This window comes from Propithecus coquereli, unplaced genomic scaffold (assembly GCF_000956105.1).
Source record: "Propithecus coquereli isolate 6110/MARCELLA unplaced genomic scaffold, Pcoq_1.0 Scaffold468, whole genome shotgun sequence".
Lineage (NCBI taxonomy): Eukaryota > Metazoa > Chordata > Mammalia > Primates > Indriidae > Propithecus > Propithecus coquereli.
Window position 1 is genome coordinate 335,243 of NW_012150485.1, and position 16,707 is coordinate 351,949.

At 53.9% G+C, this 16,707-nt stretch overlaps 2 protein-coding genes across 2 annotated transcripts in view; both read right to left on the bottom strand.

The window, feature by feature from the left end:
* The window catches only part of LOC105819034 (serine protease inhibitor A3N-like), a 4,337-nt gene extending 1,792 nt beyond the window's left edge, over positions 1 to 2,545 (bottom strand). Inside the window, exon 1 of the mRNA XM_012655188.1 lies at positions 2,477 to 2,545. Coding sequence (XP_012510642.1) covers positions 2,477 to 2,545 — 69 coding nt within the window. The remainder of the gene's footprint in view (positions 1 to 2,476) is intronic.
* A 1,633-nt stretch (positions 2,546 to 4,178) lies between these two features.
* On the bottom strand, positions 4,179 to 13,199 carry SERPINA3 (serpin peptidase inhibitor, clade A (alpha-1 antiproteinase, antitrypsin), member 3). Its single transcript, XM_012655225.1, has 5 exons — positions 13,122 to 13,199; positions 9,862 to 10,513; positions 8,421 to 8,694; positions 5,707 to 5,857; positions 4,179 to 4,563 (listed from the first exon to the last, which is right to left on the bottom strand). The coding sequence occupies exons 2-5, from the start codon at positions 10,496 to 10,498 to the stop codon at positions 4,369 to 4,371; spliced, it is 1,257 nt and encodes a 418-aa protein (XP_012510679.1). The 5' UTR covers positions 10,499 to 10,513; positions 13,122 to 13,199; the 3' UTR covers positions 4,179 to 4,368.
* Between the last annotated feature and the right edge of the window lie 3,508 nt (positions 13,200 to 16,707).

Here is a 16,707-nt window from a genome sequence, read left to right on the forward strand (position 1 = left end):
GACAGGGAGGGACCAGCCAGAACAGCACGGGCTGATTTCCAGTTCTCCCTGGAAACACTTCAACACTTTAGCCCAGCATGTCATGTTGCCCTTGGGGTATGAAACCCAGGTGGGGGTGGGGGCTTCTTTCTGGGGCCCCTCAACTGTGGTGCAAGTGGGGCACACACAGATGAGACCCCATGTGTCCTGAGCAGGTTTCCTGAGCCTTGGGGGACCAGCTCGCAATGACGCGTAGGCTTCCGCTGGCCTTGCTGCCTGTGTCAGTAGTAATCCCGCTGCACGTAACTCGTGCGTGGTCTCACCGGGCTTGCACAATCAATCGTGAAGTCTTATCGGTTCTACCTGGTAAATATCTCTGATCGGTTCCCTCTCCTCTGCATCCTTGCCCAATTCCTAACTGAGATGAAAATACCTGGTCATTCTGCTTCTCTTCTTCCCACCAAACCCGCAATTCGACCCCATCCACCCTCCCCTCCTCGGCTAGGGTGATTTCTAAAGGGATAACCTAGTCAATACACGTCCCTGTTTATAATATTTCACTGTTGCTCACCACCCTTTGAATAAGCTCTAAGATCCCTCACATGGTTTACATGGTCCTGTTCATGGTCTTGTTCATGTTGTTCTCCTTAGCTCCACAGATGACCATGATTTTCTCAAACTTGGTGATCCAGACCACAGGATCTTCTTCTAGCCCAATGAATACACCACACTCTTTCTTATATCCTGCCAGCACATCTGCCTGATGTCTCCTCTTCACTGCACAGGACTTAGCATTTGAGAACTTCCAGCTTGACTGTCCTAGTCTGGGGTTGATTCCTGGGCCCACTTGGCATCCTGCACACCACCCATCAGAGCGGTTGTCGCATCCACGTTCAGTTACCTGTCCTGCTCACCAAGGAGAAGACTCTATGAGGGCAAATTGCAGGCCCACCTTCTTCACCTCAGAACCCCAGGGCCAGCCTGGGCCCGCGCGCGGCGGGCTGGGAGTTCACGCGGCTGAATGAGAGTGAACAGGCATCTCTGGTGGTGGTGCCTCTTGGCCCTGAACTTCACTGCTGGTTAGTGAGGGAGGTGATGGGTCAGAACAGGGACCAGGCTGTCCCTGCAGCTGGCCCGTCAGTGTCGGGAGGCCCATCAAGGACAGCAGATGCCAAGGGACCCCTGCCAAGGGGAGAGTAGCTGGTGAGGAGTTAATTCAGGCAGAAAAGATCATCTTAGGGTGTTTTTGCTGCGGCCAGGGGTACTCAGACCCAGGAGCAAGCATTTCAGTGACGTCTGACTTCTTACACGTGTGCACACACACATGCACACGCCAGTCTGATTTTTTACACACATGTACATGCCAGCCTGACTTCTTACATGTGTGTGTACACATATGCACATACCATCATTATTCCCACTTTAGAGACAAGAAAACTGAGTGTCAATGAGGAAGACCCCTCTTTGAGGGAAAGAGTAGCCTTTCTTGTTCACATTGACATTTCCAACGGGCTGTTCTCGGACCTCCTGGTACCCCCGTCCCTTGCCCTCGGCCCTCCCTGGGGCTCAGCTCCCTCTGCCCTGGTCTGTTCCTCTCAGCACTAAGTCTGAGGCCCGTGATTTCAGGCCCTGCCTGGTCTCGATCCTCAGCTCCCTCCTTGACTCCCGACCTCCTGACCAGCAGTTGACCTTCTTGAAACCTGAAAGGGAGCTGGAGAGGATAGAGAAAGAAAATTCACAGCCCTGAAGACTGGAGCCACCAGCAATTCCTAGAGTTGGGCTGCCAAGGAGCCCATCGCTGAGCCTGGCAGATCTGCCATGACGCCCTGGTCCCCTCCCTGTCCCATTGCATGCCTTCCCCCATCCTAAATCCTGGCAAATGTCTCTTCTACTTCAGAAATCACCAAAATCATTGGAGGGGAGGAGGATCCACAGCGTGCTGCTAAGAGGGATGCACCTTCCTTCCTCTGCCATGGCCAGGCCCTCCCCTGCATTCCTGTCACAGTGGGAGCCTTGACCTTTGACCTCTGCCCTCCCCACCCAGCGACTGTGCTCTCTCTGAGACGCTTCCTGCCGCCCTGCCGGCGGCTGCTCACTGTGCAGCTCCCTCCCCGTTGGAGGGGGTGCCGAATGGCCCATATTCATTGTACCTTAGGAGTTGTGGCACCCTGCGGCCCTGGAGGCTGGTCACCGGTCTCCTGAATCATTTCTGTGGTCATAAAAGCTTGCTCAAGGCTCTAGCATCTGCGAAGCACTGGAGCTGACTCCAGCATAGCGCCCACTGCCCACCGCCCTCTTTCCTCCCCTCAAAAGCTTACCTCTAGGTGGGCGTCTGCACTCTCTCCTGCTCTCTCTCTCCTTCTCCTCTGCTCACTCCCAAGCCCACTGTGGCCTTCCCTCCGCCCTGCGGGCATTGCACGTGCCCTTCCCTAGTGGCTTTGGATCCCTGACTCCCATGGATGCGCCCATTCACCCCGTCTCTGGGTCATCTCCCCACCCCCTCGGTAAGCCTCTCCTCTTGGGCCTGGGTGACAGCTTTCTTCCTGTCCTCCCGCCTCCTCCCCATGCTGGTCACTGTCCTCATCGGGCTGCCCTTTCTCAGCCGATCCTTCCACGGGGGGTCCTCTTTCCTCATGCCATGATGCTCACCCTCCTCCTGTCTCAGAATGTGTGGTCATCACCCAGGTGCCCAGACCCAAACACGGCTTATTCTCCCTTCCTCCCTGCACCCAACCGCAGCTGTGTCCATGCTTCTCACGGCCTCCTGGCAGAAACACCCTGCGTTCGCTCCCTCCTACCTGTGACTTGCTTTTGCCCCAGTTCCAGCAACAGCCCCTGGATGTCCAGCGTGCACCCCTGTCCTGGGCCCTGAATCATCGCTTCTCTGCTCAGCAGTCAGAGTGAGTTTTCCGGCGTGCAAGTCTGCTTGCGTCTCCTCTGTGTTCAAATGCCTTTAAAGCCCCTGTGGCTCCAAGGAACCACTCTGCAATCCTTGGCAGCGGTTCTGTCTCTTCCTCCTCCCAGCCCTTCTGCTCCCTGCCCCAGAACTACTCAATTTCTTTCAGTTTCTCAAAAATGCCACCATTGCTCTTTCTCCTGCCCGAAGGTTCTCTTCTCTGTTCACCTGACCACCTTCTATTCCTCCTCTGATCTCAGCACAGAAGTCACCACCTCCAAGAAGTCTTCCCTGACATCCCAGACTGAGTTTGATGCTCTCCTCTCAGCTCCCAGAGCCTTGTTTCACCATCTATTTGCCCATCAGATTGTCTGTCCCCTGAGGGGACACTGTGAAAATCTCAAGGTGTGGAATCACTTTGTGGTTCAGCGTGCTCCTCGGGTGGCAGGTGGATTGGGATAACATCTGCCGGCAATAATTACTAGCTCTGTGGCCTTGGGAAAATTGCTAAGCCTCTCTGCGCCTTAGTTTCCTCATCTACAAAATGAGACCATTGATAGCATCTATCTCATAGGGTCATCACCGGGATTAAATGGGTGATTTCAAGGAGAGATCTTAGCAGACGGTCTGGAATAAAGATCTCAACTATTCAGTTGTTGTCAACCCTGTCACTGTCTTTGTCGTCCCTAGAGATCACGAGGTCTCCGATGGCATCAGTTAAATGAACAGCTGCAGGGCCGCGCTCGCTGCCGCTGTGCATGTAATGCTCCTGTGTCTTCAGCCCCGCGTTCTGGTTGCCCAGGGAGATCGTCCATCAGGGTGAGGACTAGGAACTGCTGAGACAGTTGAGGGGCTCAGTCTGGGAACCCAGAAAATGGCCACTCTCCACATATTGGGGGGCTGGGGGGGCAGAAAGGAGAGATCCCACCATAAAGCCCTGCTCTGCTGCAGAAGTGAGGGGTCCAGGGGCTGTGCCAGGTGTGGTCAGGGCCTGGAGCCCCTGCAAGAGTCAGCAGGTGGGCAGAGCCTGGGCCCTGGGGGAGGGAAAGAGGAAAACTGGAACCAGGCACCAGGTAGCCCCTGGAGGCAGGAATCGGCCTTAGGACAGCAGGGTCCCCTCCAGTCGTGGGCCTGGGGTCCAGGTGAGCTTGGCTGCAAGCTTAGGGGGTCCTGGTCGGGCTGCTGCAGCTGAAGACAGAGGGGCCCAGAGCCTGGGAAGGGATTGAGCCTGCGTGGGAGTCAGGGGGCTTGGCTTTGGCGCACAGGCATTCTTGGGGACACAGAGTCAGGCAAAAGGAAAGTGTCCAGTACAAGGAAGACAGTTTATTGCTGTCAGGAGGCTGCCTATGCATGTGGAAGCCACACAGGCAGTCACTGTCACCTTCCTAAGGATGAGCAGACAGAACCAGGCTATGCCCAGAGACCCGGCACCCGGCTTCCATTCCCGGCTCCTTAGCGGGACCCCCACTGCTTGGAGGGGAGCTCTAGGCTTACTAGAGCTCTCTAATTCTGCCCATAAAGAGGATGTTGTCCAAGTCCTTGTCTTGGAGGATCAGCAGAAAGGGGAAGTTGAAATTCAGAGTTAACATCGGGTCCATTCTTCCAGACATGGGGACCATTTTGATTCCTGTGGCAGCAGCTGCTTCTGTGCCCTCCTCAGCTACATCCAGTACGGCCTTGTGGACCACCTGTAGGGACAGCACGGCAGTACTCAGACAGGAGGGGGCAGGGGACAAGCAGCCTTCCCGTGTGCTGCTAAGGGGACTGACATTTATCGAGCATCTGCCGCCGGCACGTTCCCGCGCTATTAAATTTGTTTGCTCCTCCGGACAGCCCTGTCAGCTAGTTTCGCACAGTCACGATGGCAGGTGCGCAAATGGAGACTCAGACGCCATGTATGACCTGCCCAGAGATGTAGAGGTAAAGAGCTGGGGGCCTGCCCTGGGTCCCTCTCCATCCGAGTGAAGAGCCTGTGTTGCCCCCCAAACACCCACTCCTGTCGGGAGGCGGGGCAAGGGCCACCGAAGGCATTTTTCTTGTAAGCAAATTCCTGGCAGCCTCTCAAAGGCATTTTTCTTGTAAGCAAATTCCTGGCAGCCTCTCGACCACAAAACAGCTGCCGCAGACACCTCCCTGGCAGGACCAGTATTCCTGCCCCAGCTTAAACACCCTTGGGGCTCTCAACTACTTTGCATGGCTTTGCATTCCAGGACTACCTGTCTCTGCTCCTCCGAACACAGCCCCTATCCCCCTGCTCTTGGGGAGGAGGGATGCAGAGCCCGGCCCAGTGCTCTGCGTGGGCACACGTACAGAGGAGAGCGGAGGGCAGCCCAGCCCACTCCCTTTGCTCTGATCACTCTGCTTCTAGTAATGCAGTCCTGGCGGCCCAAGTAGTCTTCTCTCATACTCTGAGTGCATTTCCGTCACAATTCCATATAACCATTCCTATTACCTGTTACCATCACCTGCCCTGCCAGGCACCGCATATGAGCCGAGGACTATCACTCCCATTTGACAGATGAAAAAACTGAGGGTGGAGGACTTTAATTGTTTGTCTTGCAGACACTACACAGGGGAGCATGGGAGGGTGTCCACGGCCGTCTGATTCTGCCCAATGACAGGTTCCCGGGTCACGGTATGTGGCAAGGGAGGTGGAGACCAGCCCCCAACTATACCCCAGCTCTCCTGGGCTTGGGGGAGTCCCAAGGAGGAGGATCAGTGATGAGAGACGCATGTATTTACACAAATTCAAGATCACCCAAACATCCATCAGGCCTTCCCCTTTCCAATTCAGATATGGAGGATAAGTCGCCCAAAGTCTGAAGACTCACCTGGGAGAGCACGAGGTTCTTGGCCCCCGTGATCCCTGACAGGTCGGCCTCCTTGGTGAAGACTTCCCTAATGCCCAGCAGGGGAAGTATGTTTTTCAGATTATAGTCACCCGAGATGGAAAACTTCGGCAGGCGGAGGCTATCTATATGTCTAGGAAATGAGAAAAAAAGTATTTGAACCTCTGCTGGCTCAGTGCCCACTTTCTCCTACCTCAGTGCATAGTTTTCCCTGGAAATAAGTAATCCTTTCTTCAGTTTCTCAACCCCTTGCATTTACTCTTCTTAATTCATTAATTACCTATTTGCATCTGCAACTGCTAAAGGTGCCAGACAACGTGCCAGGCCTGGAGCCGTGCCAGTGCCTGAGCCTAGCCCCACTCTCCGCCAACTCCCACCACAGCGTGCACACCAACAGGTCCATGCAGCATGGTGAAAGATAGGAGGGCATCAGGAGGGCTTCCTGTAGGAGGTGGAATTGAGGCTGAGTCCCAAAGGAGAGGAAGGAGGGTAAGGGCAGGCAGGAGACAGGTGGAAGAACTTGCAGGAAGGTGGGGAGCAAGAGGAGCTAGCTACCCCACAGAGTGGAGGGCGGCCTTGGCGTGGGAGGAGGAGACTGGTGGGGGGTGAGGCTGGGCAGGGGCCAGAGGTGGGTCATGAGGAGCTGGGGGTTGCCGAGGAGTCTGATTATACCGGAAGGGCTTTGGGGATCCTGAAATGATCAACTGGAGGTCCCCCTCTTGCCTCCTGGTGAGCTCTGCGTGGGGGCTGTCCCCGAGCCGGTCCAGGCTGAGCACAGAGCAGGCGGCAAGCTCTCGGGGCAGGAGGGGACACCTTGCCCCACGAGCTCCCTCTCCCTTCGCTTATATCCCCCTTAAGACTCTTGTCGCTGTCTGCCTGGTCTGTCAGCTCTATGGGGAGGCCGTGTCGCTCACGAAACGCCCTCCTCCTCTGCATGTTCATTCATTCATTCATTCATTCATTCCTTCAACAAGTGTTTACTGAGCACCACTGTGAGCCATGCCTGTGCAGACACACAATCCCTCGGTGTTTTGTAAGTCAAAGGTGTTTGGTGGATACACTTTCTGTGCAAAACTGCTCATGCTGCCCCTGCTCCGTGGCAGCTGTTTGGTGCTGAAGGAAGGAAAGCGTCTGCAAGGGAGTCCTGGGTCTCCGGGGATCTGGAGTGAGAAGGGGCTGAGGGTCAGACGGTGGTTGGGGCAGGGGCTGCAGCCTCAGGTCAGTGTCCCAGCAGGTCCCTCACCCTTTGTGGTTTATATATGAAAGTGCCTTCCACATCCACTACCCCACTGGATTCTCCAGTCACCCGGAAAGGTCAAGGGCAGAACAAGGACACTACTCCCCATTCAGCAGGTAGCTGAGCCCCAGAGAAGAGCAGCGACCTGCTGGAGGTCATGCTGGCCACCAGGGTCCTTAAGGCTGGAGCTCCTCTCTCCCCAGCCCTGTGCCCACTGCAGGGTCTGGGCTAAAGCGACTGCTCTGCCTTGCCCCCCTGATACTGGCCAGCTCAATGCCGCGTGTCCCAGCCTGTGTCTCCACCCTCGGACTCACCCAGAGCCCCTCCGCTTCTCATACTGCACAGCTCCCTCCCAGGCCTACCACAGGCCCCACCTGGGTTCCCACGTGGGGGTCCCAGCTGGTCTCCCCGACTGCACACTTGCCCCTCCGGCTGCTCTCCACTCAGCAGCCAGGGCCGTCCTTTCAAAACAACACTAAGGTCGTATTGCTCCTCGAAACCTCCTGATGGCTCTCCACTTCACTGAGGAGGAAGGTCAAGGTTTTCCAGGGGTCTGCATCACCCCACATAACCTGCTCCGCCCCCTGGGGCCCCTGACCTCTAACTCTCCCCTCACTCGCTCTGCTCCAGCCACTCTGGCCCTGCTCTTCCTTGCTCACACCAGCATCACTTGCCTCAGAGGCTTTACACTGGCTGTTCCCTTTGTCAGGAATGCTTTTCCCTGTATGTCCGAGAAGGATCACCTAATGGCTATTCTACTTAAACTCACAAACTACCTCTAGTTCTAGTTTTCCCATTCTTTTACCTTCCTCTACTCTCCCCTCCATGTCTCACCTTCTAAAATATAAAATAATTTACTTATTTATTATATTTACTTATTGTCTCTTTCTCCAAATTATAAAGTAAGTTCAACGAAGGCAGGGAATTTTGTGTTTTGTTCTCGGATATATCCTCAGGGTCTAAATCAGTGCCTGGCATGTAGTAGGTGCTCAATTAGTCACTTAACAAATGTTGAAGGAATGTATTGGTTAACCAGTGCAGAGCTGATTCTCAGAGCCCACCTGGCCTCAGTCCTCAATTGACTGCAATTCCCTCTGTCCCCCTCTACAGACTTCAAGAAGTCGAGACCGGGAGAAACCATGCCTGAGTATTGCAGATCATGTGAGAGATGCCTCGTGACTTAGAGCACATCAGAGTCAGAGGGAGCCTCAGTCCCTTGCTCTGTCTGATGTCATTGTCTTAAAGAAGAAAAAAAATCAGGCCCAAAGCCACGCAGGTAGCAAAGGGCAAAGTGAGCCCAAGCTCCACCTGTCCCCATACAAGTTCTTCCAACCCACCACTGTGCCGTTGTCTCTGGACATTGGTGAGACCCAGAGGTGGAGGGACGTGCAGTCTCAGGGGGCTGGGATGGAAGGCGGGCCAGCCGACAGCGCCGGGTCCCGGGGATGGGGACGATCACCTGATCTGCAGCGAGTCTCTCCACCGCCTCAGGGTCTCCGGGAGCAACTTGGCTTCCACGTCCTTCATCTTGCCCCTGTCAGGGAGGATGAAGAGCGCGCTGGCGTTGCCTGTGTACATCAGTTCCACGACCGTACAGGACAGCTCCTCGTCCCGGAAGTAGGGTGCGTCCAGGTCCTCGATGTTCATCATGGGCACCATCACCCACTTCTTCTTGCTCAAGTAAAATCTTGACTTGAAAGTATCATGGGGGTCAAAGGGCGTCTTCCACTTGGCTAAAGGTGGAGCAAGGAGTGGGAGAACCGTGTGAGTGCAAGGGTGGTCCTGCCCGGCCCCCACTCTGCCCGGTTTCCCCAGTGGGGACGGCCTGCCTTGGTTTGGAAGAATATTAACACGAACACCTTGGTAAGTGGAAAAGCACTGGGGATGGGGGAGCGCCCTGCAGCCCGGATTGGAAAGGGGGCCACGAAACCAAAGCCTGGTAACTCGTGCTAAATGAGGAATGAACAGGAATCTGGGAATGGGGAGTGCGAGAGAGAGAGAAGTAGGAGAGCGGGGAAAGAGGCATGATGCCACGCGGGAAGCCGGAGCCTGGGAAGACACGGGACATCCCTGGTTCCTTGAAGACAACCGTATCTCGTAAGCAATTCTTAGTCACGTGGCATTGCAGGGACGTGACCGTAAGTGGCTTGTGGGAGGGGTTTGGTGGACACAGGAGGAAGGAGACTGGGTTGCGTATGTGAGTTGCGAGGGGCAGACAGAAGCGAGCGCCCGTCCCTGTGAACGATGGGAGGGCAGGGAGGTCCCTAACGGAAGGCAGCATTCAGAGCCAGGAGTGACCATCTGCACTTGTGACATCTAGAGGGTGGGATCACTGGACATCCCAAAAGCCACGGGCTACGAGGTGCTGGCTGTGAGTCCTCAGTTCGTGTCTGAATCGCGTCCAACTCTATGGACCGTGAACATCCAGCTCAGACTTGCCCTGGCTTCTGCGTCTTCCTGGCCCGGGCTCCGCTCTCAGGCACTCTGACCCCGGAGCCCACCAGGCTTTTAACTTAGCAAAGGTAAAACTCCACGCAACTGCCTCTAGCTACAGTAAACATCAAACACAGCCCAACCTGGGAGTGATCTCAAAGGAGAGCTCCTCCCTTCTGTTTGCTGGGCAAGTTTAACTCAGAATACAACACAACACACTGACGCAGACCCAGGGCGAGTGGGCTCCCCTGAAGTCACGTCCTGGGAGGACAGGCTGTAAATTGGAAACCCCCACGGGAGAACACGATGCCTGTGGGCAGGGCGGGGTCTTGGTGCCCCCCACCCCCCAAGCCGTGGGCACCTTCCTCTACAGTGTGCTGCCTGGTAACACTGACCCAGGGCAGAAATAGCCCAGAGACCCGGAACCAAACGTCCCTCTCCTTCCGCACCTCACGCCGCACACTCACCTTTAAAGAAGACATAATTCACCAGGACCATCACTGTCCTTGGAGTAAGCTCCTTGACCAGATCTACGATTTTCCCCTGGGTTTTCTTCTCCACGTAGTCATTGATGACCTTCTCGGCAGCGGCAGAGTCCTGGAAGTTGGCTTTGAAGGCCTCGGAGGCGTACAGCCCCTTGGCGTCCTCCGCGAACCTGTCCAGCAGACGCAGCTGCTCTTCGATGAACAGGGCATTGCCCGTGCTCAGCTGCAGCTGGTCGCTGGGCTGGTTGAGGGTGCGCAGGAGGCGCTGGAAACTCCGGTGAATTTCCACCTCTGAGGTCTCCGTGAGGTTGAACTTGAGGCCTTTGAGAAGCTCCGCCAGCGTGGTGCCGCGGGCCCCCAGGGACAGGAAGGCCAAGGCTATAGAGAGGCTCAGTGGGGAGAAGATGACATTCTTATTAGGGTTCTTCAAAGCCAACTGCCTGTAGAGGCTGAAGGCAAAGTCTGTGTTGCTGGAGGCTAATCCGAGATTGTCCACACGCGTCCCATTGTCCTGGTCCTCCAGGGTCACGTTCTCCTGGTCAAGTGTGCCGCCCGGGTGGCAGAGGACAGCAGGGCAGACCCCGGCCACCAAGAGCCCCAGAGCCAGGAGGGGCAACATTTTCTTCACTCTCCACTGTGGAAAGACAAGATCCTTTAAGTCTCAGAGGGCCAGCTGGTGCACCACCCACCTCCCGCTGCCTCCCACCCGGCCTGCATTCGGTCCCGGTGCCACTGCGCTTGCTAGCTTTGTCGGCTCCTCCGGGTAGCTGCTTTCCTGGGCACCCGGCATACACGATTACGTTCTGTGCTCCCTTCCACCCTTTGAGGTAAGTACTGTAATTGTTGCCACTTTTCCCAGTGGAGAAACTGGGCACAGAGAGGTGAAGGGGCTTGCCCAAGGCCACACAGCAAACAAGTGGAAGAGCCAGGTGGGCAGCCAGGTTTGCCTGGCTCCTAGGTCTGGAAGCTGATGATGGGGATGAGGTTCTGTCCAACCAGAACGTCTCCTCCTCCTCCTCCTCCTCCTCCTCCTCCTCCTCCTCCTCCTCCTCCGCTCCACATGGTGAGCAGACCTTAGTCAGGGGGATTAGCAAACAGTGCTCCTCTTCCCTTATGCCCCTTCTCCTGAAGTAGAACCCAGGGAAGGAGTCCTGGTCTGAGTCAGAGGACAGAGCACCTCTCCCAGCCTCCAGATGACACGTGTGACCATGTGACGCCTGGTTGTAGTGAGGGTTAACTGAGAGGGCACAGAGGTAGCTGGTATAGTACCTGGAGCTTAGATGGCCCTGAAAATGGGGAGGGTTGGTCTTTGCTTCCACCATAAGCCTGGAAAGGCCTCGTGGTGGGGAGAAGGCAGAGTGAGCTTCAGAGTCTGTGACCGGGACTGGGATTTCATTTTGGCCACTCGTGGTTACTGTGTGGTGGCAATCAGGTGACGGAACCTCTCTGAGCCTCAGTTCCCATCTCTGCACGACACAGTAAGTGGCTCAGGTGAGGTAAATGATGAAGGTGCCTGGCTCCTAAGCAGCGTTCCGGACAGGTCACTTCCTGCCACCCTCCCATGCCTGAAACCACAAGCCGAGGGCAAAGGCGGCCTTGGGAAAACAACAGGAAAGTAACTAATCCCAGGTTTCCCCAGTGACGGTTACAGATCAGTCCTACCCGTTCTCTCACTAACAGCGCCCTGCGGGAGTTCCGTTTTGCACAACTTCTGAAAAGAGCCCAATGGACAGGAAAGACATGAAAGCATGTAAATCTCTCTCTTTCAAATTTTTTTTTTTTTTTTTGAGATTCTGCTTTTACAGAGTTCCTGAGTAAACAGCAAGAGAAGGAGCTACAGCCTCAACCCCAGGGCAGAGTCTCATCTCCCGTGATAACCCCTTCTCCAAGGACGGCAGGAAACCGAGCCTTGGACTTTGCCATCCCTGCAGTTTTTGTTACTGACTGACAGCATCACTGTTTTTCCTTCTCTTTGTCCCCCTTCAGATCAGCCAGCCCCTGGGCCTCAGCGCTGGCATCTCCCTCGTCTTCCTTCGGGATGCCAGCCGTGCCCCTGCTCGCTCCCTCTTTCTCCCTCTTTCATTCTCTCCTTCTCTCTATTCTTCTGAGAAGACAAACTTTTTTTACTTTTATATCTTAATTTCTGTGGGCCAAATCTTTCTCCGCCCATGCCGTGGGCACCTACTAGCCTTTCCATCCAGACCAGAGGCGGGGCTCCGGCCACTGCAGGGGGCCTGGGAGGGCTGGGTGCAAGGTGACCACAGCACACGGGGTTCTTTACCCTCGGCCTCCCTCGGGCCCAGAATGCAGAGAAAAGGGGTAGCTTGGGTGTTGGGGAGGAGAGAGGGGGAGGAGGAAAGAGGGGAAGAGAGGGGAAGAGAGGGGAAGAAGGAGGGAGAGGACAGGAGGGGACAGGACAGGAGGGCGAGGGGGAGATGGAGGGGACTGGAGAAGAGGAGAGAGGGGAGCGAGGGGGAGGCCCATGCAAAGGCTTCCGACAAGCCCAGGGCAGAGGCAACCTGGTTACCTCAGCTGTTTGTTTATTCTCAGGATGATGCAACTATTTCCTTGGAAATGCATTGAACGATATTTTTCTCCAAAATTATTTCCAGGGCGAAAGGCTTGTCTGTTCTGCCTGGGCAAGTTGGAGGACTGGCGGTTTCGGAGCCGTCTGTCTTTGCAGTTGCTGGGCAAAGGCGCAGCCTGTTCCTCTGCTGGGCCAGGTGCCTTGCTGGGGAAGGGAGCCCTCCCTAGGCAGCCCCATTTAGACCCTGAAATCACAGTGGGCCCTGCTGCCTCTGCTCGGAGGGACCCACTGCAATAATCTCATCTGCAGCACGTTCTGAGAGCTGCGGCCTGTGCCAGGCCAGGGGACAGCACCTCTTCCCACTGAGGGCTGGATACACAGCTGAGTTGAACCAGAATCCAAAAGTGTCAGAGGCAGAAATAACCGTAGCAGTCCCCATGGCACCTCCGCCCTCCACCCTTTGCAAGTACAGAAACTCAGACCCAGAGACAGGACTCGCTTAAGAGGCATGAGGGTGGCGGTGGGGGCGTGGGGGTAGGGGATGGGGGGGAATTGGTGGGGACCCAGAACAGCCCCTGACTCCCAGCCCAGAGCTCTGAGCACACCTCCTCCTGGCCCCGTCCTGCCCCACACACCCCACTAGCTCCGGCCGCAGCCTAGAACTATCCTGGGAAAGCAGATCCCTTTGCTCCCCGCGTGAAGCATCATGGATTACCTGCCTCAGACAGCTAGATGTAGCCGGTGGATCCCAGAGCCACAGCCTGGAGTTCCACGGGATGTCCACGAGTGCTAATGCTTATTTGTCCCTGCAAAGGACTCCTCCCCCTGCTTGGGAAACGTGGACCGGGACAACTAAGCGTTTTGTTCTCATCCTGGAAATGGTCAGATGATAATTTCTGGTAACATGGATGTAATTACATCTACTCAAACAACCTAGTTACAGAAATAGCTCGAATTCTTTTCCTGAAAAAGTAAAACAAAAACAAAACACCCTTTGTCGTGTTAGTTTTTCTTTCTGTTTATTCAATACTCATTGGGAAACATGGGAAAACCCAGAAAATATGAAGAAGGACATTGGACAACATCCCCCGGAACTCAGAGAGGGCCCCAGCTAACGTTTCAGTGCATTTCGAAGTCACTTTTCTTTGATGTCTGAGTGTGAGTGGGTGTGATAGGAATCTCCATACACAAACGCAGATATATTTAAAACGTACAGGACTCTTTATTTTCCTGTAGCTCAATTTGCATTTCCAGCTACATTCCAGAGAGAATTTCCCTGAGATTGGGAGTTGGTCTCAGGGCCCCGACCCCCTTCCCAGAGTTGCTTATAGAGAAGGGGAGGGAGAGGTTTGGGGGGCACAGTGTTATGGGACCCCTGGTCCCTATTTCTCTTGGGTGGCCTCCTCTGACTCAGCCTTTGTCCTGTGGAGCCTCTGCTGTTGGTTCGCCCTGATGACTGCTGTCCGTCACCCCGACCTCAGGTCTCCTCGTGTCTCTCTCTTAGCTAACCCTGGCCTTTCTTCGATCATGGGAAAAACTTCCCCTTAATTCCCCGTGGTTACAACACCCCATCTGCTGGGAACGTGGCCAACGCTCCCCACAAAAAACTGGGTCCCTTTGGTAGAGTTGCAAAGGATAAGAAAATAGTAGAAAAAAATGGAAAATAATTGAAAATAAAAAAATAAACAGAGACAAAGATATAGTTATATAAGTTTATAAAGATTATAGGCAAAGCGGGATCTCGGGTGGCCTAGATTTTCTCCGTGAATCTCAAAAAGCCCCGAATGAAGTCTTACATGGTAACTTATAGGGAACAGCGATTAGTTGCCAGCGGTAACAGATTTACATAACAGCAGGTAGTTCCTCTTAGGTTAACACATTTTCAAAAGGCTTCTACAGATCCTTTAACTAATTCTATCTATGTGAACAAATGGTTATAAAATCTTTCAAAGATTAACTTCTATGTTCAAAGGTAAATTTATCACTTAACAGAGGGGTTAAACAGAGATATATTGGCTCCATATTTTCTTTATCAGGTTATTGTGAATGGAGACAGGTAGTCTGGAGTATTAAGCAGAAACGTGCTTTTAGCCAGGGTGTCTGTCTGTGGCTGTCTGTTCCGGAGGGCACTCTATTATCAGCTCTCATCCTGTAGTTTTTAACAGATTTACTTTGCTTTACAAAGCAAATCCAAATCTTTAGGTCTGAGAAACGCGGCGCCTTGTGTGATACAGCCGCTACTGTCTTTCAGAGACGCCCTTCCGAGTGCACCAGCATTTGAAATGCAAACCAACACGTTCACATATTCCTTCAGGGCAAAGCTCTGCAAAACTCTCGAGACAAATCCTGTCCGCAAACACATTTATATTAATTCATGGAGCAACACCCATCCATGACAGTTCCTGACAGACCTCTGTATAGGGCAAAATTTGGAAACAGCGGACTCACGAGAGGTCCTAGCTCTGGTGTGAGGTAGACCTGAGGGCAATGCTGAACGCACTGCTCACCTCACGCATATCACCGGAAATCCCTAAACTTTGACGTCCTCATGCCTGAGATGCAGAGAACAGTTTGCTGGCCAGGTGTGGTGGCTAACATCTGTGATCCCAGCACTTTGGGAGGTGGAAGCAGAAGGACTGCTTCAGGCCAGGAGTCACAGACCAGCCTGGGCAACAAAGCAAGACCCTGTTTCTACAAAAATATAAAAAAAATCTATCCAGGCATGGTGGCACTCGACTGTAGTCCCAGCTACTCGGGAGGCTGAGGCAGGAGGATCGCTTGAGCCCAGGAGTTGGAGGTTGCAGGGAGCTATGATGACACCTCTGCACTCTAGTCTGGGTGACAGAGTGAGACCCTGCCTCAACAAACAAACAAAAACAAACCAACCACAACAGTTCCCTGACAGAGTAGTTATGAAGACTAAGTGATACAATACTAAATGTTAGCTCTACCGGGGACAGGACTTTTTTTTGCCTGTTTTGGGTGGTGCTGCGTCCTTAGAGTATTTAATAGATATTGGCTGACTGTAAAGCACGGAGATGACCAGTAAGAATTTGTTCCCATCCTTCCTTAAATGATGACTTATGTGCTTTCAGCCTCCAAGTAGTCTCAGAATTGAATATATATTTTTAAGTTACACAGAATCCCAAGGATATGGTGGCTAAAACACGACAGAAGCTTATTTCTCTCTCGTGCAATTCCAGGTGGAGGCAGCAGGCTGACGGGGTGGCTCCACCGTCCCAGGAACCAGGCTCCTTCTGTCCTGTCACTGTGCCATCCAAGGTATTTGTTTGCCCGGCCTAAGATGGCTCACAGGGGAAGGGCAGGGCACGCCCTTTCCTTTGAAAGGAATGTCCTGAATGTCCTGATGTCATTCCCACTTGTGTGCCATTGGCCGGCACTTGGTCACATGATCATGCCTAGCTGCAAGGGAGGCTGTGTAATGCAGTCCAGATGCTGCACTGAGTAGTCACATCCCAGCTAAAAATTTGGGGTTCTATTGCCATGAGAGAGAAGAAGGGAAGGGACGGTAGGGATGACTAATTGACTTGTCCCCGCATGTTACCTGAGTGTTCTCAAGTTTTCCAGCCTCAGGAGAGCCACTGTTTTCTTTCTTTTTTTTTTCCTTCAAGAAACAAAGTTCTCACTCTGTCACCCAGGCTGGGGTGCAGTTGTGCGATCACAGCTCACTGCAGACTCCAACTGCTGGCCTCGAGCCATCCTCCCAGGTAGCTGGGATTACAGGCATGTGCTACATGCCAGGCTTCATCGTTTCCTTTACAATTGAACTGACCTAGTCTGAACCTCCAACCAAATGTCAAGGCAGATACTTCTCTACTCTTTGCAAGTACTGCAGAGGGTGCTTGTGAGGGAAGACATGTCCTGGGTGCCACTTGCCACGTGGAGCTCCAGACTGATGCTGCCAGACCACATGCACCCCACCCCGGCTATCTCCCAGCCTCTTCTCTGGGCTCTTACAGTCTTCCTTGGTCTTCACCCCAGACACTGGTACTGGCCCTTCCTTTGCTTCTGCAAGCAGTATTGATACAAGGGTGGCGCATGTCATAGTGAACTCTAGAGCGCAATGAGCCCACAGAGAATTATGACACAGAAAAAAAAGCAAAACAAAGCTAGTACCAGGCAGCACTCTGCCAGGTCCATGCTCCTCCTCTTTGGAGTGGTCCCCAGAAGTCACCTCCCTAGTAGCCACTTGGCTGCAGGACTGCTGGAGCCTGTTTGTCTCCCACTCCAGCAATCCCTTGAGAATATTCCCTCACAGAATCCAGCGTACCCCACTATAT

Excerpts from the sequence above, each read along its gene's own strand:
- SERPINA3 (XM_012655225.1), bottom strand. The coding sequence starts at position 10,498 with ATGTTGCCCCTCCTGGCTCTGGGGCTCTTGGTGGCCGGGGTCTGCCCT. Across the intron at positions 8,695-9,861 it reads GAATTATGTCTTCTTTAAAG|CCAAGTGGAAGACGCCCTTT; the intron begins GTGAGTGTGCGG and ends CTCCACCTTTAG. Across the intron at positions 5,858-8,420 it reads AGAGACTCGCTGCAGATCAG|ACATATAGATAGCCTCCGCC; the intron begins GTGATCGTCCCC and ends CTCATTTCCTAG.